Source organism: Cydia pomonella, chromosome 18 (genome assembly GCF_033807575.1).
Source record: "Cydia pomonella isolate Wapato2018A chromosome 18, ilCydPomo1, whole genome shotgun sequence".
NCBI lineage: Eukaryota > Metazoa > Arthropoda > Insecta > Lepidoptera > Tortricidae > Cydia > Cydia pomonella.
Genome location: NC_084720.1, coordinates 15973062 through 15997402, shown reverse-complemented (window position 1 = coordinate 15997402; position 24341 = coordinate 15973062). Strand labels below are relative to the sequence as shown.

At 46.4% G+C, this 24341-nt stretch overlaps 1 protein-coding gene across 1 annotated transcript in view; it reads left to right on the top strand.

The window, feature by feature from the left end:
• LOC133527536 (dnaJ homolog subfamily C member 13) overlaps positions 1–24341 on the top strand; it is a 62222-nt gene that overhangs the window by 23755 nt on the left and 14126 nt on the right. Inside the window, exons 10-28 of the mRNA XM_061864584.1 lie at positions 3258–3465; positions 5603–5758; positions 6364–6503; positions 8158–8260; positions 8781–8957; positions 12219–12416; positions 15802–16010; positions 16589–16748; positions 17052–17152; positions 18028–18202; positions 18279–18481; positions 18886–19006; positions 19407–19571; positions 20116–20267; positions 20979–21180; positions 21405–21590; positions 22464–22599; positions 22999–23189; positions 23398–23589. Of these exons, the coding sequence (XP_061720568.1) occupies positions 3258–3465; positions 5603–5758; positions 6364–6503; positions 8158–8260; positions 8781–8957; positions 12219–12416; positions 15802–16010; positions 16589–16748; positions 17052–17152; positions 18028–18202; positions 18279–18481; positions 18886–19006; positions 19407–19571; positions 20116–20267; positions 20979–21180; positions 21405–21590; positions 22464–22599; positions 22999–23189; positions 23398–23589 (3175 nt within the window). The remainder of the gene's footprint in view (positions 1–3257; positions 3466–5602; positions 5759–6363; positions 6504–8157; positions 8261–8780; positions 8958–12218; positions 12417–15801; positions 16011–16588; positions 16749–17051; positions 17153–18027; positions 18203–18278; positions 18482–18885; positions 19007–19406; positions 19572–20115; positions 20268–20978; positions 21181–21404; positions 21591–22463; positions 22600–22998; positions 23190–23397; positions 23590–24341) is intronic.

Genomic DNA, 24341 nt, shown 5'->3' with positions numbered 1-24341 from the left:
TGAAGATAAGAGATCAGCTAATGCACAGGTAGAACTGAACCTTGATGGAACTATAAAAGCACTTGGAATTGCATGGAACCTTGGTGCAGATAAATTTCAATATAACTTATCACTGCCGCCAATGTCAAAGACTATAACTAAACGTGGGATATTATCAGATGTACAAAGGCTATTTGATCCACTAGGCTGGATCGCACCAAGCACTGTTATGGCGAAGATGCTGATGCAAAGGTTATGGCTTGAAAAGGTGTCGTGGGATGAATCTGTCAGCCCTGAGCTCGAAGAAGAATGGAAACAGATAAGAGATGATTTTGAAAATGTCAAAGATATAAAAATGGATAGATGGCTTGGCACAACAGAAACGGAAAAAGAAAAGATACAGATACACGGATTTAGCGACGCATCTATGCGTGCTTACGCAGCTGTCGTATACATAAGAGTTGAGAGTGAAAACAAAATAACAACAAAAATCATCGCTGCACGAACGAGAATAGCTCCTTTGAAAACGATCTCTCTCCCGAGATTAGAATTATGTGGCGCCTTACTCCTGTCTAAACTAATGAAACAGATTGGATCGGCGATGAGAATACCAACTACAAGCATGTTCGCATGGACCGACTCTTCGATAGTGATCGCTTGGCTTTGTGGAGAACCCAATAGATGGAAACCGTTTGTAGCCAACCGCGTCGTAGAAATTGTTGAGAACTTAAGCAACAAACACTGGTACCATGTGCAATCTAAAAATAACCCTGCAGATATCGCTTCAAGAGGAATGAAACTGTCCACACTTAAGAACTATGATCTGTGGTGGCACGGCCCGAGCTGGTTATCTGAAAAAGAAATAAATATTAGTAAACAAGAAGATTTTACAACAGATGAAGAAATAAAAGTACAAAAAAATTCAAACTTACCTGAATATTGAGGACCTGGAAAAACAAGAAAAGGCATTGACTACACAATTTGGAGATTTTGATAAACTAACTGAACTACTTAAAAGTATTATCTATTGCCGAAGATTCCTAAACTACAAGAAAAATCCAGATGGCATTGACAAAGATATAACTACAATGGAATTACAAAACGCCATGAATATTTGCATAAAAATGACACAGCAAGAAGAATATCAAGAAGAAATAGAACGGTTGATATCAAATAAACAAGTCAAAAGAAAGAGCTGCTTACGATCCCTCGCCCCATACGTAGATGAAAACAAATTCCTCAGGGTGGGCGGTCGCCTCAGATATGCAAATATAGATGAGAACAGAAAGCATCCAATCATTCTGGGAAACAAGAACTCGTTAGTACCACTAATAATTGCTGACGCACATACGAGAACGCTTCATGGCACTATGGCTGAAATGCTATGCTACTTACGTTCTAAATACTGGATATTACGAGCAAAGTCCTTAGTCAAGAGACACATACAGAAATGCCTTACTTGTGCAAAACAAAATGCTACGTCGAAACCTCAAATCATGGGAGATTTACCGGAGACGAGAGTCACTCCTTCGAGACCATTTCTACACAGTGGAGTAGACTTTGCAGGGCCATACCAGATATTGACGTCTAAAGGCAGAGGAGGAAAAACTGTGAAGGCATACATTGCTATTTTTATTTGTATGGCCGTCAAAGCAATTCACATTGAACTAGTTGGAGACCTTACTTCAGAAGCGTTCATAGCAGCATTCAAACGCTTCGTCGCTAGAAGAGGAAAATGTACTCACCTGTGGAGCGACCAGGGTAGAAACTTTGTAGGTGCTAACAAAGAACTTGTAGAAGCCTGGAATGAAGCTAAATTGAAATTTACCGGACCAATAGCAGAGATACTTGCAATCGAAGGCACACAATGGCACTTTATTCCAGCTTATAGCCCTAACTTCGGTGGCCTTTGGGAAGCCGGCGTCAAGTCCATAAAACACCATCTAAAGAGAGTTCTGACAACAAACCTGACGTTCGAAGAGATGACGACCGTACTTTACGAGACCGAGGCCTGTTTGAATTCTCGGCCCCTGTGTCCTCTCGATAACTCAGACCCTGAAAACGCTGAAATACTCACCCCAGGACATTTCTTAATAGGTGAAGCCCCTATAGTTGTTCCAGCAGCAGATTATAAAGAATGCAAAATACATACCTTGTCACGCTGGCAACTTACGCAGAAACTGTTGGCAGATTTTTGGCGTCGATGGCAAGATGAGTACCTATCCAGACTGCAACAAAGACCTAAATGGCTGAAAAAAGAGAAGGAGTTTAAAATAGGAGATATAGTGCTTATTAAAACTGATAACTTACCTCCAGGCAAATGGTCACTGGGCCGCATTATGGACAAACACCCTGCTGAAGACGGTTTTACTAGAGTGTATAGTGTAAAATCTGGTAGTGCTATAGTGAAACGGTCTGTAACTAAACTATGTGCGTTGCCCGTTGACACTAAAACTTTGTAATGTCAATTTGATTCAATTTAAATTGTACTATTGTAAGGTTATGAAAAGGACGTAAGTGTCCTTTTGGTGGGCGGTATGTTGTGTTAAATTTGAACCTTATGCATGCCTGTTTAAGTATATTCCCGCCTTCTCTTTCTATTTTATATGTCCTACCAGTCGCTTAATAAACTCGTACAAGATCACACGTCTTTCTCATTTAGTTAAATGCAAAAACCACAACTTACCAAAGTGAACCTTATTACAACCATCAATTACTTTTGAAACTCCACTACGGCCGCCATTGCTGCGATGTTCATCTGTCAGTCCTTGCCGCGCAATAGTAATGTGACTATGGAGTGTGGATTTAAAAGGAGTGAAATCTCTTATGGTAGAACTGTTGCAAAAGTCAGCTATAAATAATAGTTCCAAATCTCTCCAGAGTAGCGCTAGAGTAGCTAAGTACCTAGGCGTTATTGACGGAGTGAAGTGTGCTGTCTATCATTTGATTTTTTTGTCAAGTATTCTAGGTATTGTAGCGCCACCTATTAAAGGTGTTTTTGATGACACTTTTTGGTATATGGAGATTTAATTCCTTACCTCCACCTTCCATAAATGTGACCATATCCAATACCGATTGCAGGGCTGCACGAGCGAAAGCCTCATAATCAGTTATTAATATTTAAATTTAAAAATTGCACAAACAAAGAAAAACTTAAAAATGGCGGACTTAGTGCCAAAAGGCGTTCTCTACCAGTCAATCACTGGATCAAACAGGAATATAATGTTGGATCAAGTGAAATGAAATAATGTAGTATTTGTACTCTTCCTATTGTCCAGATTCCGCGAATGGATCGGGTCAGCGGTGGTGGGCGCGCTGCGGCGCGGCTCGGCGGCCTGCTCGCACGCGGCGCTGGACGCGGCCTGCGCGCTCATGCAGCCCATGCACCACGAGCCCGACCTGCGCCAGGAGCAGCTCAACAAGGCCTCCATGCTGGCCACGCAGCCCTTCCTGGAGGGCTTGCTGTCTATGTGGGCGGAGCACGTTGTGAGTGTTACTACATCACGCTGGACGCGGCCTGCGCGCTCATGCAGCCCATGCACCACGAGCCCGACCTGCGCCAGGAGCAGCTCAACAAGGCCTCCATGCTGGCCACGCAGCCCTTCCTGGAGGGCTTGCTGTCTATGTGGGCGGAGCACGTTGTGAGTGTTACTACATCACGCTGGACGCGGCCTGCGCGCTCATGCAGCCCATGCACCACGAGCCCGACCTGCGCCAGGAGCAGCTCAACAAGGCCTCCATGCTGGCCACGCAGCCCTTCCTGGAGGGCTTGCTGTCTATGTGGGCGGAGCACGTTGTGAGTGTTACTACATCACGCTGGACGCGGCCTGCGCGCTCATGCAGCCCATGCACCACGAGCCCGACCTGCGCCAGGAGCAGCTCAACAAGGCCTCCATGCTGGCCACGCAGCCCTTCCTGGAGGGCTTGCTGTCTATGTGGGCGGAGCACGTTGTGAGTGTTACTACATCACGCTGGACGCGGCCTGCGCGCTCATGCAGCCCATGCACCACGAGCCCGACCTGCGCCAGGAGCAGCTCAACAAGGCCTCCATGCTGGCCACGCAGCCCTTCCTGGAGGGCTTGCTGTCTATGTGGGCGGAGCACGTTGTGAGTGTTACTACATCACGCTGGACGCGGCCTGCGCGCTCATGCAGCCCATGCACCACGAGCCCGACCTGCGCCAGGAGCAGCTCAACAAGGCCTCCATGCTGGCCACGCAGCCCTTCCTGGAGGGCTTGCTGTCTATGTGGGCGGAGCACGTTGTGAGTGTTACTACATCACGCTGGACGCGGCCTGCGCGCTCATGCAGCCCATGCACCACGAGCCCGACCTGCGCCAGGAGCAGCTCAACAAGGCCTCCATGCTGGCCACGCAGCCCTTCCTGGAGGGCTTGCTGTCTATGTGGGCGGAGCACGTTGTGAGTGTTACTACATCACGCTGGACGCGGCCTGCGCGCTCATGCAGCCCATGCACCACGAGCCCGACCTGCGCCAGGAGCAGCTCAACAAGGCCTCCATGCTGGCCACGCAGCCCTTCCTGGAGGGCTTGCTGTCTATGTGGGCGGAGCACGTTGTGAGTGTTACTACATCACGCTGGACGCGGCCTGCGCGCTCATGCAGCCCATGCACCACGAGCCCGACCTGCGCCAGGAGCAGCTCAACAAGGCCTCCATGCTGGCCACGCAGCCCTTCCTGGAGGGCTTGCTGTCTATGTGGGCGGAGCACGTTGTGAGTGTTACTACATCACGCTGGACGCGGCCTGCGCGCTCATGCAGCCCATGCACCACGAGCCCGACCTGCGCCAGGAGCAGCTCAACAAGGCCTCCATGCTGGCCACGCAGCCCTTCCTGGAGGGCTTGCTGTCTATGTGGGCGGAGCACGTTGTGAGTGTTACTACATCACGCTGGACGCGGCCTGCGCGCTCATGCAGCCCATGCACCACGAGCCCGACCTGCGCCAGGAGCAGCTCAACAAGGCCTCCATGCTGGCCACGCAGCCCTTCCTGGAGGGCTTGCTGTCTATGTGGGCGGAGCACGTTGTGAGTGTTACTACATCACGCTGGACGCGGCCTGCGCGCTCATGCAGCCCATGCACCACGAGCCCGACCTGCGCCAGGAGCAGCTCAACAAGGCCTCCATGCTGGCCACGCAGCCCTTCCTGGAGGGCTTGCTGTCTATGTGGGCGGAGCACGTTGTGAGTGTTACTACATCACGCTGGACGCGGCCTGCGCGCTCATGCAGCCCATGCACCACGAGCCCGACCTGCGCCAGGAGCAGCTCAACAAGGCCTCCATGCTGGCCACGCAGCCCTTCCTGGAGGGCTTGCTGTCTATGTGGGCGGAGCACGTTGTGAGTGTTACTACATCACGCTGGACGCGGCCTGCGCGCTCATGCAGCCTCTCCAGTCACTGTAGAGTATAAGAAAAATGACTTGTTATTAGTTAAGAATGAAGTAATAAGATCCAATATCCGCCACCCTACCCTTTAAAACTTGAGGCTAAGACTTAATTCAGCGCTCTAAGCTTTTCTATCCTGGAGAAAAAATACATTTATTAAGTATTCTCTTTGCCTGGAGTTAGGCGATCAATGATATGACAACTTTATTATTTATTAAACATTTTTACAGACTGCCGGGAGTGGCGCGCTGGTGGTGGCGGCCATGTTGGATTTCCTCACGTTCGCGCTGTGCGTGCCGTACAGTGAAACTACGGATGGCAAGCAGTTCGACCAGCTTTTGGAAATGGTCGCGAATAGAGGCCGTGTGCTTTTTAAACTGTTTGAGGTACTTTTATATCTCTTTACTAAGAATATGAGACGAGTTTTAAAGATTTAGGCATACCAAACCGGCGGTGAAGGCGAATAGGGATCGACTATTTTCGAACGCAAGAAAAATATTTGTACAAGTTGATCCCATATAGATATAGACAGATTATTTTTATTCAACATCACATGAAATGGCAGAGATAATAGACAGTGACATTTATTACAGTAGAACTTTAAATTTAGACTTAAAAACCAAGAAAGTGTTGCACATCTAAGGGAGAAGTATTCATGAGTGTCAAATAGGAGCTTGCCTAAAAATTGAAAAATAAATATAAATATATGAAAAAAGAATGTACACTCGCCATCAGATATATCGGAGCGGCCGAGGTGCTGAAAAATATCTGAACATGCACTCTAACGCCTCTACAATAGAGGCGTGTTCAGATATTTGTGAACACCTTGGCCGGTCCGATATATTTGATGGCGACTGTATGTCAGTACAACAGCATCAGTACTGATGACCCTACAAGAATATATGCCATAGACTGGTACTTTCAATGCCTGTCATTGGCTACTTTATCCTACACAAATATTTAAAAATCATTTACTAATTTTACTTTACAGCATCCATCGATGGCCATCGTGAAAGGCGCAGGTCTAGTGCTCCGCGCTTTGGTTGAAGAGGGCGGTTCGGGCGTCGGCTCTCGAATGCAAGCACTAGCGTTGGCCGAAGCGGCTTTACCACGACATCTGTTGACAGCTTTGTAAGTAATAGGGAGCGTGTATAAACTGTAGGGGGCAGCACAGGAGACGTCAGATTTATGGCGCAAGGTGTAAATGTGAAGTTTATGCTTTCAATATAGCCCACAAGATGGCAGAACCTACTATGCACAAGAAATCGTACGGTAGATGGCAGCACTTGTTTTGGCGTGAAGTATCAATGTACTAAAATGTTAGGGAAAAGGGCGCATCTGTATCGCTTTCCTGCTATTTCTCTCGCCGTTAGTAAGAAGAGTTATGGTGCTATTTAGATGTACAGTCGCCATCAGATATATCGGAGCGGCCAAGGTACTCAAAAATATCTGAACACGCACTCTAACCCCTTGACAATTGAGACGTGTTCAGATATTTGTGAGCACCTTGGCCGCTCCGATATATTTGATGGCGACTGTACAAGATGCAACTGACTTGACAAAACACAATGACAGTTAGTTAACAAAAAAAGGATCTTTGTTTCTCACTGGTCAACAAATTAGGGACGGGTCAAGTCCAAAATCAACGTTTTCAAGCGATACTGTTTGGAAACTCTGGCTTTGGCCGATAGTACATGTATATGTTTCCGATTCAGGCCACTAGATGGCAGACCCTCCAACGCGCACGGTCCCTTGTAGGTTGGTGTCTATGAACTTATTGATCCTGGATAGGAATGGAATCGATTGGAATCATAATGATTAAAAAAAGTGATGTTGAAGGCTTATTACAGAGTCGAGGACTATTTGACAGACAAACATGCATGGTCCAAACTAGAAACTGTAAAAAAAAGTAGCAATTAAAATCATTGTATTATGTGTAGAGTTATAGGTGACACAGCTCAGATAAGAAAGCTCATCAAATATTTTATGTAGGTATAGCAATCGGTCAGATTTATATAATGTATATTCTCATTTCTTTATTATTATTAATTTTATTTTTCTTTTCCTTTTGTAAGAATTCGATATGTTTTATGTATGATTTGATATGACATATATAATATTTTTAATAGCTACTGTATGTAATTGCATGATTTCTATAGTAATCTAAATTGTATTTTTTTTTTCTTATTTAATGCATGTTAATTATAAGACGTAATGTTTTGAAAAGATGTGTCCCGCCGAGTTTCTTGCCGGTCCATGTTGGGATACCCTCCTCCAATTGAGGGGGGATTTAAATCTTCTCGGGTCAGAGGTGTAGGGTTAGAGCCGGTGTAGCTTTATTTGACGTTCATAAGCGCATTGTAATATGCCTACTTGAATAATAATAGTACATTACGATACAAGTGCGAAAAATAGGAAATTCGAAACGAGTGGCGATAAATTAAAACACGACCGAAGGGAGTGTTTTAAATCGACACGAGTTGCGAATTACCTATTCGCACATGTATCGTACAACGTTTTACAGTACATATGGGCCTTTAAATGTTCGACACAGTAACGTAATATGCTACTTCTCGCACTAGTGCTATAAAGTAGCCCCATATGTACTGTAAAATATCTTTATCGTTTATCTTTGTCAAATTGAGGATTTTGTCGCTGACTGTACGTCTTTTCCAAAATCTGTAAACGCCATGTATTTTAAATTAAAATTGTCGGTACCTCCTAAAGACCATTTTCGCGTAGTAGCATGGTTGACAAACGTGTTTGCATAATAATTATATCGCAGGTACGCTGGAGCCAGGTTGCACCACAGACATCTAGCGCGGCATCTGGTGGCGCTTTGGTTAGTGGACCACGCGCCGGCCCATAACCTACTTAAACGCATTATGGTGAGTGTGTTACCTGTATCTATTTTAATGTATAAGTTTAGTCGTCATTCTGTTATATCGGAGCTGCCAAGGCCTGCCTCATATTTACCTCAATAGGCGTCTGTTTTCAAGGTGTTAGAGTGAATTTGCAATAGCAGGTAACCACAGTCGTATATCTTAGTGTGCTTCTGAGCTGGGATTTACAAGCTAGTTATCTTTAACGTAATAAAAACTGACAAAACAGTCAATCATGGCCTTCATCCACAGTTCTATTTACTATAATACAATTACTATACTTAATAAAAAATCCCAAATATATTAATTTATCGTGCGTCGTTTTATTGTGCGTCTATGATATTGAAAAGTTCTCTCAATTTCCCTAGTATACCAAACTCTAGATCTTTATGTGACGACGTAATTAATATAAAGTTATATACTTTAAAATAGCCGTCATTGAGAAACCACATATACAAGTAAAATAAAAAATCCCATCGAGTTAACCTTCCTTATCGAAAACTATTAAAAATGTATATTTTTTTAGCCATCCGGACTTCTGGCTTTCCTAGAATCTACAGAGGCGCCACCTGCGGCGGCGTTAGAAGCAGATCGAATCAATGAAAGAGACAACTTGGAGCTAGCACAAGCTTCGGTGAAGCCGCGCGCGCCGCACTGGGAGGCGCTCGAGCGGCAGGTCAAATACGTCGAGAAACATCTAGAGGTGTGTATAAATACAGGCTGTGTGTGCAACAGTGGTATCCGTCTGGTGGATATGTCCCACACAAGTTATATGGGAGATATCAAGTACATAGTATAAAATTTCAGCTAAATTGTCCACCTGTTCTCGTCTTCTTAGTTCCTCCACCACTTCGCCCTACGAGAAAGGAATCTACGTGTTTTACGTTACATCATAGTACAGTCAGCGTCAAATATTTTGTAGCAGTCAAAGTGGCCAAATAGTTCGGTACACCATACTAAATATATGGTGTACCGAACTATTTGGCTACTTTGGTTGCTACAAAGTATTTGACGCTGACTGTACAAGAGATATTTACAGACTTTGTAATCCTTAGGGCGACTTTTTTAGCTTTTTATTACTAATTTTACGGTCGAACTCACATATTTTTAGTCACTTGCGTGACATGTTTCGGAGATGTCTAAATTTTTAATTTTCGTCGGTAGGCTGCAGCGGGTTTATGTGAGTTAAACCAAAAAAACGTGTAATATGTAGTCCCATCGCCCACACTGTTAAATGTCCATCGGTGGACCTTATTGCAAAAGGCATAAGGTCCACCGATGGACAGTTAAGACTAGGAGTGTGGCTGTTTATACTTACGATAATTTTAATTTATTTATGTTTTTTTTGTTCTTAGCCACCAATACATGTAAGACAATGCATGGTTTGTGTGTTTATCTTAAAGTGGATGTATTTTTACATATTTTGAGTAGCAGAGCCAATCTCAATAGAAATAACCATTTATTCTCCAATTTGCTAGGAAATATTCACCTTATTGTATCAATAAGTTTTTGGTAAAATTTCATTTTTGGTATTGCATTGTCACCCGACTTACATATGTATGCAAATTTTGAGTTTCATCGGAAACCAGGAATTGGGTCAAATTTCACTTGCAAGATTTTACCCGTAAAAACATAGTTAAGTACAGTCAGCGTCAAATACTTCGTAGCAGTCAAAGTGGCCAAATAGTTCGGTACACCATACTAAATATATGGTGTACCGAACTATTTGGCTACTTTGACTGCTACGAAGTATTTGACGCTGACTGTACATACATACATAGCTACATTGCAAGTGAAATAAAAGCTTGTAAAAATAGTACTCAGAGTTCTTCATTATGCACAAACTCAAATTTTAAACATTTGAAATCATTGTTGTACTGTTTTAGCGAACGGGAATTGTATTATTGTATTGTTTTTTACCTTTTAAGACATGTATCCACAAACAAAAATCAATGCAAACAGCAGATTTTTATAAACGCGTCTACACTACGATTTTCCGCTAATATATCCAGAGTAACCGGAACTCTATTTTCAGCTCCTACGCTTACTCTGGTTATAATATTAGCTGAAAATCGTTAAGCATTGGACTTTTTGTTTGCCGCAATATCTATTGCCGAGTAGCAGTACTGAGAGTTCCACTAATCGATGCTAGATGTCGACTGCGAATATAATAAGCATTTTGGTATCAAAACTGATGTTTGGAGTGAGCAATCTATTACTTCTTATTTCTGTATGACACGACCCGGAAAGCTATCATTTCAAGCTACGGGATGATAGGAAGATAAATGAATTACAAGACCGTCGTGTAGGATAGTGCGAATACCGCTAAAATACTACTACAAAACTTTTATATTTATAAAACAGGTGACCGAAGAGCTGGCGGCTTCCTCGCACAACGTATCAGTATTGCGATACAACGAGGAAATGCCGCCAGCATCCTTGGTACAATGCCTCAAGGGCCTATTGTAGATAAAAGCTAGTTATAGTAATCATCTGTATATATCCATTATGTATATTGTTATTGTCATTTATATTTATATATCTTAGTTGTGTAAAAACATATGTGTCGTTTCCAAGCAAAAGTCCCACTTTGTCGCTTGCCATAAGGACGCGTTGATAGATTTTCTGTTTAAAAAAGAAATCAAATCTCGTCCTTATGGTAAGCGATATAGTAGACTTTGACTAGACTTCGCCAAATAGTAGCCGAAAAATCTCGCGTGGTTTGTGCACAAACCCCTTATTCTTTAATGATATGTATCGCTCTGTAGCGATAAGGCCGGCTGTTTACCTCTATCTTCATGTAGTATATGTTTCGATGGTACATTTATTCTGAGGTTGTGCAATAAAGAGGATTTGTATTGTATTGATATGTGTCAAATTTGTTAAATATCAAAAAGTGGCGCTATCTAATAGATCCACAATACACCTCTATTTCAAATTCTCTTTGGTGTTTGATTTAAAAAAAAAAAACAAATCCTTCCATTGTAAATTCTCTTTGATCTGGGGGCACGGCAGATCTAAATTTTATTCATCGTCACTTATTCACTCAATCACTTACTGATTGATGATCATCAAAACTCTTAGGGTATTTCCTGAAGTCCTAGGAAGCTGACATTTGGTATGTACTATTAGTACACAATAAAAAAAAACTTAAAACTTTTTAATTTCGGTTCCATTCGTAAAACTGTTATTTTTGAAACGGTTTTTAGGAGAACATTTCCATAAAGTTCTTGTCAGATTAACCGGTTTAGAACAATATAAACCCGTTTCTTCCTATGTCGGGGTCTTTGTCTGGCACACGACCAGGCCGGCCGGCCGTCTCGTCGCTCGTTGAATAAACCGGGTTATTTCGGTTACAATAAAGTTCTTAAAACGTTCGCGTTCTTCTGAAAGTTTGGAGTAAAACCGAAATAAACCGGTATTTAGCCATGGAAATTTCAACAAATACCGTGAGCGGATTTAGGCATCTGCCGCGTAAACAGAGGACGCTGGTTCAATTCCAGCTCTAGACACTGGAGGCTGTCCATTTTTTCCTTCGTATATGACATTTATTTCGATCCACATAATGGTTATTTGTACGATCTAAGAGTTCTAAGTACATATAATGTTTTTGTGTGAACCGTGTTTGACTACATCAATTGTACCATCCGTGAAAATGTCTATGTGTAATCGTTTGGTGTTTGTTTAGATACCATCAAGTAACAGCTAGTTTACACGAATATCTTTTGTATCAGTTCTGTTTGTACTTTCTTAGTGTCTGGGTTGTTTTATTAGTCTGGCATCTCAGTCATCATCACTTCTGACGCCATTTTCTACTGACAATGGCTTGCTAAACGAAACATGTGTGATGAAAAACATCGTGTGTAACTCCGAGGGTAAGAATATTGCAAACTCGTGTCCAATATTTCACTTACCCCCCTCGTTGTTCAATGTACACGAAGCCTAAACCAACATTCCATTCCAGCACTACGCCCAGCTAGCCCTCCAGCACTGGGCGGCGCGCGCCGGCGGCCCCGCGCGGGCGCAGCGGGACGCCGCCAGGGACCGCCCCGTGGTGCTGCGGCGCCGCCGCGAGCGCCTCAAGTCCACCGCCAACTGGCCGCTCTTCTACTACCAGTTCCACCGCGACCACGCGCTGCCCAACCTCATATGGAACCACACGGTACACTAGACCAGTAGCGAGCAGTAGGCCCGCGACCGCCCCGTGGTGCTGCGGCGCCGCCGCGAGCGCCTCAAGTCCACCGCCAACTGGCCGCTCTTCTACTACCAGTTCCACCGCGACCACGCGCTGCCCAACCTCATATGGAACCACACGGTACACTAGACCAGTAGCGAGCAGTAGGCCCGCGACCGCCCCGTGGTGCTGCGGCGCCGCCGCGAGCGCCTCAAGTCCACCGCCAACTGGCCGCTCTTCTACTACCAGTTCCACCGCGACCACGCGCTGCCCAACCTCATATGGAACCACACGGTACACTAGACCAGTAGCGAGCAGTAGGCCCGCGACCGCCCCGTGGTGCTGCGGCGCCGCCGCGAGCGCCTCAAGTCCACCGCCAACTGGCCGCTCTTCTACTACCAGTTCCACCGCGACCACGCGCTGCCCAACCTCATATGGAACCACACGGTACACTAGACCAGTAGCGAGCAGTAGGCCCGCGACCGCCCCGTGGTGCTGCGGCGCCGCCGCGAGCGCCTCAAGTCCACCGCCAACTGGCCGCTCTTCTACTACCAGTTCCACCGCGACCACGCGCTGCCCAACCTCATATGGAACCACACGGTACACTAGACCAGTAGCGAGCAGTAGGCCCGCGACCGCCCCGTGGTGCTGCGGCGCCGCCGCGAGCGCCTCAAGTCCACCGCCAACTGGCCGCTCTTCTACTACCAGTTCCACCGCGACCACGCGCTGCCCAACCTCATATGGAACCACACGGTACACTAGACCAGTAGCGAGCAGTAGGCCCGCGACCGCCCCGTGGTGCTGCGGCGCCGCCGCGAGCGCCTCAAGTCCACCGCCAACTGGCCGCTCTTCTACTACCAGTTCCACCGCGACCACGCGCTGCCCAACCTCATATGGAACCACACGGTACACTAGACCAGTAGCGAGCAGTAGGCCCGCGACCGCCCCGTGGTGCTGCGGCGCCGCCGCGAGCGCCTCAAGTCCACCGCCAACTGGCCGCTCTTCTACTACCAGTTCCACCGCGACCACGCGCTGCCCAACCTCATATGGAACCACACGGTACACTAGACCAGTAGCGAGCAGTAGGCCCGCGACCGCCCCGTGGTGCTGCGGCGCCGCCGCGAGCGCCTCAAGTCCACCGCCAACTGGCCGCTCTTCTACTACCAGTTCCACCGCGACCACGCGCTGCCCAACCTCATATGGAACCATACGGTACACTAGACCAGTAGCGAGCAGTAGGCCCGCGACCGCCCCGTGGTGCTGCGGCACCGCCGCGAGCGCCTCAAGTCCACCGCCAACTGGCCGCTCTTCTACTACCAGTTCCACCGCGACCACGCGCTGCCCAACCTCATATGGAACCACACGGTACACTAGACCAGTAGCGAGCAGTAGGCCCGCGACCGCCCCGTGGTGCTGCGGCGCCGCCGCGAGCGCCTCAAGTCCACCGCCAACTGGCCGCTCTTCTACTACCAGTTCCACCGCGACCACGCGCTGCCCAACCTCATATGGAACCATACGGTACACTAGACCAGTAGCGAGCAGTAGGCCCGCGACCGCCCCGTGGTGCTGCGGCGCCGCCGCGAGCGCCTCAAGTCCACCGCCAACTGGCCGCTCTTCTACTACCAGTTCCACCGCGACCACGCGCTGCCCAACCTCATATGGAACCACACGGTACACTAGACCAGTAGCGAGCAGTAGGCCCGCGACCGCCCCGTGGTGCTGCGGCGCCGCCGCGAGCGCCTCAAGTCCACCGCCAACTGGCCGCTCTTCTACTACCAGTTCCACCGCGACCACGCGCTGCCCAACCTCATATGGAACCACACGGTACACTAGACCAGTAGCGAGCAGTAGGCCCGCGACCGCCCCGTGGTGCTGCGGCGCCGCCGCGAGCGCCTCAAGTCCACCGCCAACTGGCCGCTCTTCTACTACCAGTTCCACCGCGACCACGCGCTGCCCAACCTCATATGGAACCACACGGTACACTAGACCAGTAGCGAGCAGTAGGCCCGCGACCGCCCCGTGGTGCTGCGGCACCGCCGCGAGCGCCTCAAGTCCACCGCCAACTGGCCGCTCTTCTACTACCAGTTCCACCGCGACCACGCGCTGCCCAACCTCATATGGAACCACACGGTACACTAGACCAGTAGCGAGCAGTAGGCCCGCGACCGCCCCGTGGTGCTGCGGCGCCGCCGCGAGCGCCTCAAGTCCACCGCCAACTGGCCGCTCTTCTACTACCAGTTCCACCGCGACCACGCGCTGCCCAACCTCATATGGAACCACACGGTACACTAGACCAGTAGCGAGCAGTAGGCCCGCGACCGCCCCGTGGTGCTGCGGCGCCGCCGCGAGCGCCTCAAGTCCACCGCCAACTGGCCGCTCTTCTACTACCAGTTCCACCGCGACCACGCGCTGCCCAACCTCATATGGAACCACACGGTACACTAGACCAGTAGCGAGCAGTAGGCCCGCGACCGCCCCGTGGTGCTGCGGCACCGCCGCGAGCGCCTCAAGTCCACCGCCAACTGGCCGCTCTTCTACTACCAGTTCCACCGCGACCACGCGCTACCCAACCTCATATGGAACCACACGGTACACTAGACCAGTAGCGAGCAGTAGGCCCGCGACCGCCCCGTGGTGCTGCGGCGCCGCCGCGAGCGCCTCAAGTCCACCGCCAACTGGCCGCTCTTCTACTACCAGTTCCACCGCGACCACGCGCTGCCCAACCTCATATGGAACCACACGGTACACTAGACCAGTAGCGAGCAGTAGGCCCGCGACCGCCCCGTGGTGCTGCGGCGCCGCCGCGAGCGCCTCAAGTCCACCGCCAACTGGCCGCTCTTCTACTACCAGTTCCACCGCGACCACGCGCTGCCCAACCTCATATGGAACCATACGGTCAGACACTAGAGCGGTAGCCACCTGTCTTTCTCAGGAGTTGAGAGCGAACCACCGCAAAATGGCACTACCAGCAAACGTTACCCGAGGGACACGGCATGCCCGCTTCGAGCGAGCACGTTCGACGCTGGCGCCGACCACCGTTAACTGGTTAGAACTTCGAGCGTGCCCGCTTGGAGCGTGCATTCCTTGGCCGCTCGGCCAAGACATAAAGCCAGTTTGATATATGTTTACTTTTGTGAACAATTTAGACACGTGATCCCCCAACTGACAACTACTGGTTGGTGGCCCTGTTATCACCTACGGAAATAGCGCAAACATAATACCCTGGTTATAACAGTTTGCTTTATGTAATAGATTCTCTAATTTACTACCTACAATGTATCATATAAGTTCCAAGCTGTCATATCATTTTATTATAAAACGACCGACCGACCGACGAAACGAAACCGAAACGATCTTCATTTCATTGTCACAGACTCGCGAGGAACTTCGAAATGCGCTAGAAAACGAGCTCCGAGCGTTCACTTCAGACCGGGAAGTGTGTGGCGACACCCTAACCTCCTGGAATCACGCAGAGCTAGAGGTGCACTACCAGTGTCTCCAGAATGAGGTCAAAATTGGCGATTACTATCTAAGGATATTACTGGAACAGAGAGATAACGATGACAGCCCCATTCGAAAGTCGTAAGTGATTTACATTCCCATAGAACCTTAGTTGACTGAAGTACGAGCTTCAAGTTATTTTCTTCTTTAGTTAGACTGATGTGGATGGCGATATAAGAGCTAAAAGTCCACCAATGTCAATAGAACGAAGTCAAGATCGGTGCGTACTGGACAGCCCAGTAGCAAGGGCGTAGCCAGCTGTTGGGCTAGAGGGGGAGCACCCCCTCCCCTAGAGAATAATATTTACAACTAAATGTATGCCCCTTCCCTTGGCCATCGGCCATACGAACTGGCCCCCCTTGGCTACGCCCATCTGGACCACAAGTCAGCAACTGATTTTTAAGACCAAGTTTCTTCCGCGTGATGAGTCGTGAAGTGGTTAAGAGAAACGTATCATGAAGCCTGGCAAACGTCAGCTGCCGCTACGTTGGTTGCTTAAATAGCCATTCAAACTCGTAGATTTTTACATTATTTGCCTTCCGACAGATTTTCTTCAGGAGGTTATTGATATCAGTACTCTCATGAATCTCATGATATTTTGCTATGTAGCTAACGAGAACGGGTATATACAGCGCACTAACCATACATTTTCTTTTTAGCTACGAATTCTTCAACGACTTATACCACCGGTTCCTATCAACGCCGAAGGTCGAGATGAAATGCATGTGCCTCCAAGCTATGAGCATAGTCTACGGTCGGTACTTTGAAGACATCGGGCCCTTTGCTGACACCAAATATATAGTACAGATGTTGGACAGGGTAAGCAAAATTTACGAATATTTTGTACCTTTTGTTTGGTAATAAAGTAGAAATGTCAGCTTCAGCGGAGTTTAGGATATTATAATTTCGTTCTTACGTCGTTTCAATCAAAAAGGGTACATTGTGAGTCACCAAAAAGATACTGCCATAATGGGTATGTGTACGTACGTATTATGAGTGCCATGACGGTTCTAATTTAAACCTGAATTCAATTTAAATTTACCTTATCAAAAACTGACAATAGTATTTTGCCCATCATAACCCTTTTATTTATTATTTAATGACTTATGCGCTTTGTTACAGACATGTGATAGAATGGAAAGAGACAGACTGGTTCAATTCTTATCGAAACTAATTTTACACAGAAGAAACGTTAGTGAGATTTTAGAATGGAATGGTATAAGGTAAGATTTTTTTTAACTTTCTAATAAAGTCGATGTTCCAATGACAAGTAAAATTGTATTTTATACAATCGTGATATAATAGAGAGCTTTTCAGTCGAGTACCGTGTTTAGGCAATGAAGCTTGCTAAGTTGCCTAAGTAAGGTATGAGATTAAAAAGCTTGATTAATTGATTATATCTGTCATGATTTATTTATGTTTACATTTAAGATAGCAGTTAAATAATAATTATACCGTGACAACATTATTATGTTACCCCGATTAATACAGGGGTAGTAGGGAAAATAACATTATACTGTTGACAACACGGTAGTTTTAGCAAGTGGTGGGGACACGGTAAATGTTGGACAGGCTCGTTCACTTGGGTTGAGGCCGTCAAAGAGGACGCATCGTAATGAACTGGTTAGGTCAGAGTACCTGCAAGTATCCCGATTGTTGTACTAGTAATAGTTTAGAGTAACCATGCGAGAGGAAGCACTACATATCATTGATTATATACAATACTTTTTCTACGAGTCATCTAAAATAAAACTTTTTTTTACCATAAAACCTAAATAATTAATGAAAATTGATAAGTATCTCAGTAGACAAAAATGTAGACATAAAATCAACGTATCGAAATGAATCTTATAGTTGAGTGGGAGCCCATACATAAATAGTACGCAATTATAGTTTGGTATACGAAATCTTAATTCAACCATTGTCCATTACAGTCGTCGAGCTGATTGTTTATTGGGTTAATAACGCAAATTTGACAGTTATAAGTGAATTTCTGTGTGATAATCTGATGATTGATAACTGACTGCGTTTCAGACGTGTATGTGAAAATACATAATTCTTGGTATCTGTCGTGTGACTGGAATCTTTTATTTTTCAGAATATTAGTAGACTTAATGACATTAGCGCATTTACACACAACTCGAGCCACGGTACCGGCGCAGAGCAACGTCATAGAAGGCCCAGCGCGGGCTGAAGGCGGCGACCGCGAGTGGTACTACAACGTGGAGCAGGCAGGCAAGGTTGAGAGGAAGGGGCCCATCAGCTTCCAACAGGTATGTGTGCGCAGCAACCGGGCGATTGGCACATAGAATATAAAATAAATAAAAATAAATAATTCCTTGTTCTCAGCTGAAGGACCTGTACAAGAGCGGTGAAATCAACAACAAGACGAAGTGCTGGGCGCACAGCATGGAGGGCTGGCGTTGTATCGGCGCCGTTCCGCAACTCAAATGGACGCTGGCGGCGCGAGGAACCGCTGTGTTGGACGAGAGTGCGTTAGCATCTACGGTGTTGGATCTGTTGATCGCCGCTGCACAGTACTACCCCAGCAGGTTAGTTATAGTTATTATAGCTTTAGATTAACAGCCCGTTAGCCGACCCGTCTTGCGAGTGAGCGGAGCGGTGAGCGAGATAAAATCCACCAATAGAATTGCATAAAATCTTCGCTCCTCTTTGCGCTATTGGTGGATTTTTACCACTCTCATCGCTCTGCTGCCTCTGTAGACAGGCAGCTTTACGGTGCGGCCAGTGTTACCCTACAATTCCTTAGATCTGTGTAAAATGTAGGTTGGTGCAGCCAGATCTAAATACAAGATTGTAAAAAAACAGAAAAGAATTTGGGTCATTAAGATAGTCCAGTAATCCTCCAGTAGATGTCACTAGGCGCCTTCCTAAAGCGATGAATGATGTTATGCGTAATTGGGTAAACGTTTTTAATGGCGTATATCTGTTCCAGAGACGAGGAAGATGCGGTAATACGGCCCCTGCCGAAGGTGAAGAGGATGTTGTCTGAACCTGCCTGTCTGGCACACGTTGTTCAGCTACTGCTCACCTTCGACCCGGTACTCGTTGAGAAGGTAAAAACGGTAGTGTTTGTACTAATCATAAAAATAAGTTTTTGCCATAAATATCATTTTTGATACAAGCTTTTATCGCTGACTGTACTTTTATGCCACAGGAAATTAATACTAATCGAGACATTTATTCTACCATAATATTGCATTGTCACCCGATATACATATGTATGCAACATTTCAGCTCAATCGGATATCGGCAAGTGGGTCGAATTCAGCTTCCAAGATTTGGCCCACACTAACTAACAAACCAACTAACATATTATGTATATACTAACAGGGCACGTGTGTCTGATTTATTTTGATGTTGGCTTGTCTATTCCTTAAAATCTTATTTAAAACACTTATTCACAAATTCGCTGTGGCTAATTATACTAAAAAATTTCGGCAATATTTTTTCTAGGTGGCAACCCTGTTGTACGAAGTGATGCAGGACAACCCTGAGATATCCAAACTGTACCTGACAGGCGTGTTCTACTTCATGCTACTGTACACGGGCTCGAACCTGCTACCCATCGCGAGGTTCCTGCGACTCACGCATATGAAACAGGCGTTCAGAGCTGATCAGGTTAGATACCTTCAATAACCAGTGATACACAACCCAAGGACTAACCTGTACCTGACTGTTCTACTTCTTGCTACTGTACACGGGGTCGAACCTGCTACCCATCGCGACGTTCCCGCGACTCACGCATATGAAACAGACGCGCAGAACTGATCAGGTAAGATACCGTCAGTAAACAGTGATACACAATCCAGGGACTAACCTGTACCTGACTGTTCTATTTCTTGCTGCTGTACATGGGCTCGAACCTACTACTCATCGCGAGGTTCCTGCGACTTACGCATATGAAACAGGCGTTCAGAGCTGATCAGGTAAGGTACCTTCAGTAACGAGTGATGCACAACCTAGCGACTAACCTGTACCAGAATGTTCTACTTCTTGCTGTTGTACATGGGCTTGAACCTACTATATATCGCGAGGCTCCTGCGACTCACGCATATGAAACAGGCAGTGGTGATCAGGTAAGATTTCTTCAGTAAACTAATAAAATAAAATCCCTATGCGCCTCGATTATTGTAATTAAAGTGCTGATAACCGTTGTTCGCAGACTACATCAGACATAATGCAGCGCTCGATCCTCGGTCAGCTCCTGCCAGAAGCCATGGTCTGTTACCTGGAGAATCACGGCGCGGAGAAATTTGCGCAGATCTTCCTCGGCGAATGGGACACGCCTGAAGCCATATGGAACTCTGAGATGAGGTACAGTACAAATGCTTTTTATAGGTCATAGAAAAAAACCGAATTATTATTTCTGCAAATTGAGGGTGTATTCCCATTTGTTTTCGCCCCACGTGACAGCCGCCATACATGAGGCGGGGACAAATTGAAATGGTTTATATGAAAACACTTATTCCCATCTGTGCCCGACGGGGACAAATGAGAATACACCAAAGCGAGCATTACGGCTTTATACGGATGGTTTTTTAACCATGTAAAGATCTGAATGACGACCTGAAAGTTTTCATTACTGACTAAGAAGTTTCTTTTTCAGAACCAGCTTGTCAGAAGAAATTATGTCAATCCTGGTCACGGCACCAAATTGTCAATAGAAACATCTATCAATAGAAAAAAAATATTTTTAATGAATTCAATGACTGAGAATAAAATTCCTTATTTAGCACCAGTTTCACTTTTACAAGTTAGAACTTGTTTGGTACAATTGTGATCATGGCAGCCTTACTTTACTAATTTGTACAGATTCATCCGATTAATTTAGTTCTACGCTTGAACAATATATGAATAACTATTTTAGCGTGATTGGTATAACTTTCGGATGCATTTCTCCCGCTAAAACTGCCAACACTCTCTAATTAATTTAAATTAATTTTGTGTTCCAAAAAAGAACGTGGTTAGTGCGTTTGGAGAATAATTTAAAAATATATTGATTCGGAACTAATTTTTTGTTCACAGACGAATGCTAATAATGAAGGTCTCGGCACACATCGGCGAATTCACCCCTCGCCTACACGCACACATCGCCGCTCGCTACCCATACTTAGCTATACCAGCTGTGTGTTACCCACAACTACAACACGAGCTGTTCTGCAATATGTTCTATCTGCGCCATCTGTGTGATACACACAGGTTCCCTGACTGGCCGATTCCAGAGCCGGTGAGTCATTGGACACATTTTTGGTTTAAATCACACTGTGAAGTCCCGTGTTTTATATACATATTTAGTGATTTGAACGGGTGTAACGCGATATTATTTCATTATTTTTACCTCACGGTTCCAATGACTGACGTCCTTGCAAAATGTTAACGAAATTTGAGTATTGTAATTTGTCGTTGAAATAATATCACAAAAAGTTTGCTCACTCAATTTGTTTTTCTCAGGTTCAACTTCTAAAAGATGTATTAGAAGCATGGCGGCGCGAAGTCGAAAAGAAACCTCCTTCAATGACAGCGAGCGAAGCTTATGCAGCTCTTGGGCTAACTGGACAACACGACGAAGCAGCCGTTCGCAAGGCGTATTATAGACTCGCGCAGCAGTACCATCCGGACAAAAACCCGGAGGGCCGGGTGAGTTTGGTTATTTCACCTAGCAACCATCTAGCATTCCACTTAATCACTAGTACAATTTAATTCAATTAAGTTTAATCCAATTTTTATATTCCGAATTTGTTTATGATAAACAGACATCATGCAGCATGAACTGCCGCTTCGCTGAGCGCTTGAACTGCCCCATGACAAAACACTGGGTAGAAATCATCACTGGCCAAACAAAGTGATGATTTCTACCTAGTGCCGCTAATAATTAATTAATTTAATTTAATTTTGTAATCATTTATTATGTTTGTAGCTGCTAAATTTGTTATTTAATCTATTTTTAGTATTTTTTGTAATGTGTCTTATGGGTGCCTGATATACCTGAAATAAATTATTTTTATATTTTTTTTTTATAAACTAACCTGTAGGGCTAATATGGTCGACGTTTTCTCATCTTTTATCATACCTGTCACTTTCTAACACGTTTGTAAGTGCTAAAGTGACGCATGACATGACAAGTGATAAAAATGCGACCATAATACTACTTCAGTAGGACCTGGCATTATGCTGAATGTTCACCTTTTTCAGTATAATTATATACAGTGTACAAGTTAGTTATAAGTCATTTTTTCTCTTTCTTTCTCTATATGTATTGTATAACTCTGTACTTATACTGAAATAAATGATATTCTATTCTATTCTATTCTAATACCGCCGTCGATTCGTAATATTGTTGCTAATCCACAATTCATTTTTTTCCATAGTTAAATTGCATAACACTTCCACAATCCACAATTTAGATTTGAATAATTGATATCTCAATTTTATGGAAAAACGTTGAAAGCTTTGTTTAAATTTCAGGCATCTCGGGGGATGCAATTAATTATATTGAATTTTGTGCTTCAGGACCGCTTCGAGGCAGTAAATCAAGCTTACGAATTCCTATGCAGCCGCAACGTGTGGACCGGCGACGGGCCGAATGCAAACAACATCGTGCTTATATTGCGCACGCAAACTATACTTTTCCAGCGATATTCGGACGGTAAGCTACTATATTTTTTTACTTTTTTGTGGCAATTTTGAAGATGTAATGAAACATAACCAAGGTAACTATGTATCATAAATAAAATAAACCAGCTAAAATAAGTCTTCCGACTAGGTTGTTCAGAGTATAAGCAAAGGAATGGAATTTGCTCCCAACTTCTTTATAATGGCAATTATGGTTCAGGTGTCTTCAAAGCAAGAACAAATAGGCTATTTGTAAATCAGTGAGCTTCAATTTAGGCCGTGTCATCACTTTATCATCAGATGGGACTTAGTAGTCTGCCACAAAAAAAAAAGGTTATCCTGGTCACGGCACCAAATTGTAATTATACTTCCTTTAAATAAAAAGTTATTTCGTTATTTTACGAAATATCTTAGCTTCTTATTTTGTTCATAGTACTGGCACCGTACAAATACGCCGGCTACCCTCAACTGCTTCGAACAGCGCGTCTCGAAGCCGAAGCGGAGCAACTGTTTGCTGAAAAAGATTCCTCTGGTTTGTTGCCAGCGGCGTGCGAGTTGGCGCATGCCACTGTTAAGTGCTCAGCTCTCAATGCCGAGGAATTAAGGAGAGAGGGAGGTTTACAGGTAGGAAATTCATAGCTTAACAATAAAAATATGCATGTTTTTTTTAAATCTTTGAAACTAGCCCATAATCAACTTTATAGGACATTTTAGCCTCTAATCGTATTTATACGTTATTAAAATCCTTCCGGTTCCTCTCAAACATCCTGAATTAGATGTGTTAAGAATAGAGGTGGATTAAAAATGAAATAAACTAATATTTTTTGATCAGGTCCTCCACGAAGCTTTGACCCGCTGCGTGCCCGTCCTGTCCGCATCGACGAAGCCGGGCGACGTGGCGGCCGCCGTGTGCGCGCACGCGGCGCGCTGCTTCGCCGTCGCCGCGCAGTTCCCCGCCTGCCGCGCCCTGTGCGCCGCGCTGCCGGCGCTCAGCGGGGACGTCGTGCCGCTGCTGAGGCGACCGGTGAGCACACACACTGTTTACACTTCGCCGTCGCCGCGCAGTTCCCCGCCTGCCGCGCCCTGTGCGCCGCGCTGCCGGCGCTCAGCGGGGACGTCGTGCCGCTGCTGAGGCGACCGGTGAGCACACACACTGTTTACACTTCGCCGTCGCCGCGCAGTTCCCCGCCTGCCGCGCCCTGTGCGCCGCGCTGCCGGCGCTCAGCGGGGACGTCGTGCCGCTGCTGAGGCGACCGGTGAGCACACACACTGTTTACACTTCGCCGTCGCCGCGCAGTTCCCCGCCTGCCGCGCCCTGTGCGCCGCGCTGCCGGCGCTCAGCGGGGACGTCGTGCCGCTGCTGAGGCGACCGGTGAGCACACACACTGTTTACACTTCGCCGTCGCCGCGCAGTTCCCCGCCTGCCGCGCCCTGTGCGCCGCGCTGCCGGCGCTCAGCGGGGACGTCGTGCCGCTGCTGAGGCGACCGGTGAGCACACACACTGTTTACACTTCGCCGTCGCCGCGCAGTTCCCCGCCTGCCGCGCCCTGTGCGCCGCGCTGCCGGCGCTCAGCGGGGACGTCGTGCCGCTGCTGAGGCGACCGGTGAGCACACACACTGTTTACACTTCGCCGTCGCCGCGCAGTTCCCCGCCTGCCGCGCCCTGTGCGCCGCGCTGCCGGCGCTCAGCGGGGACGTCGTGCCGCTGCTGAGGCGACCGGTGAGCACACACACTGTTTACACTTCGCCGTCGCCGCGCAGTTCCCCGCCTGCCGC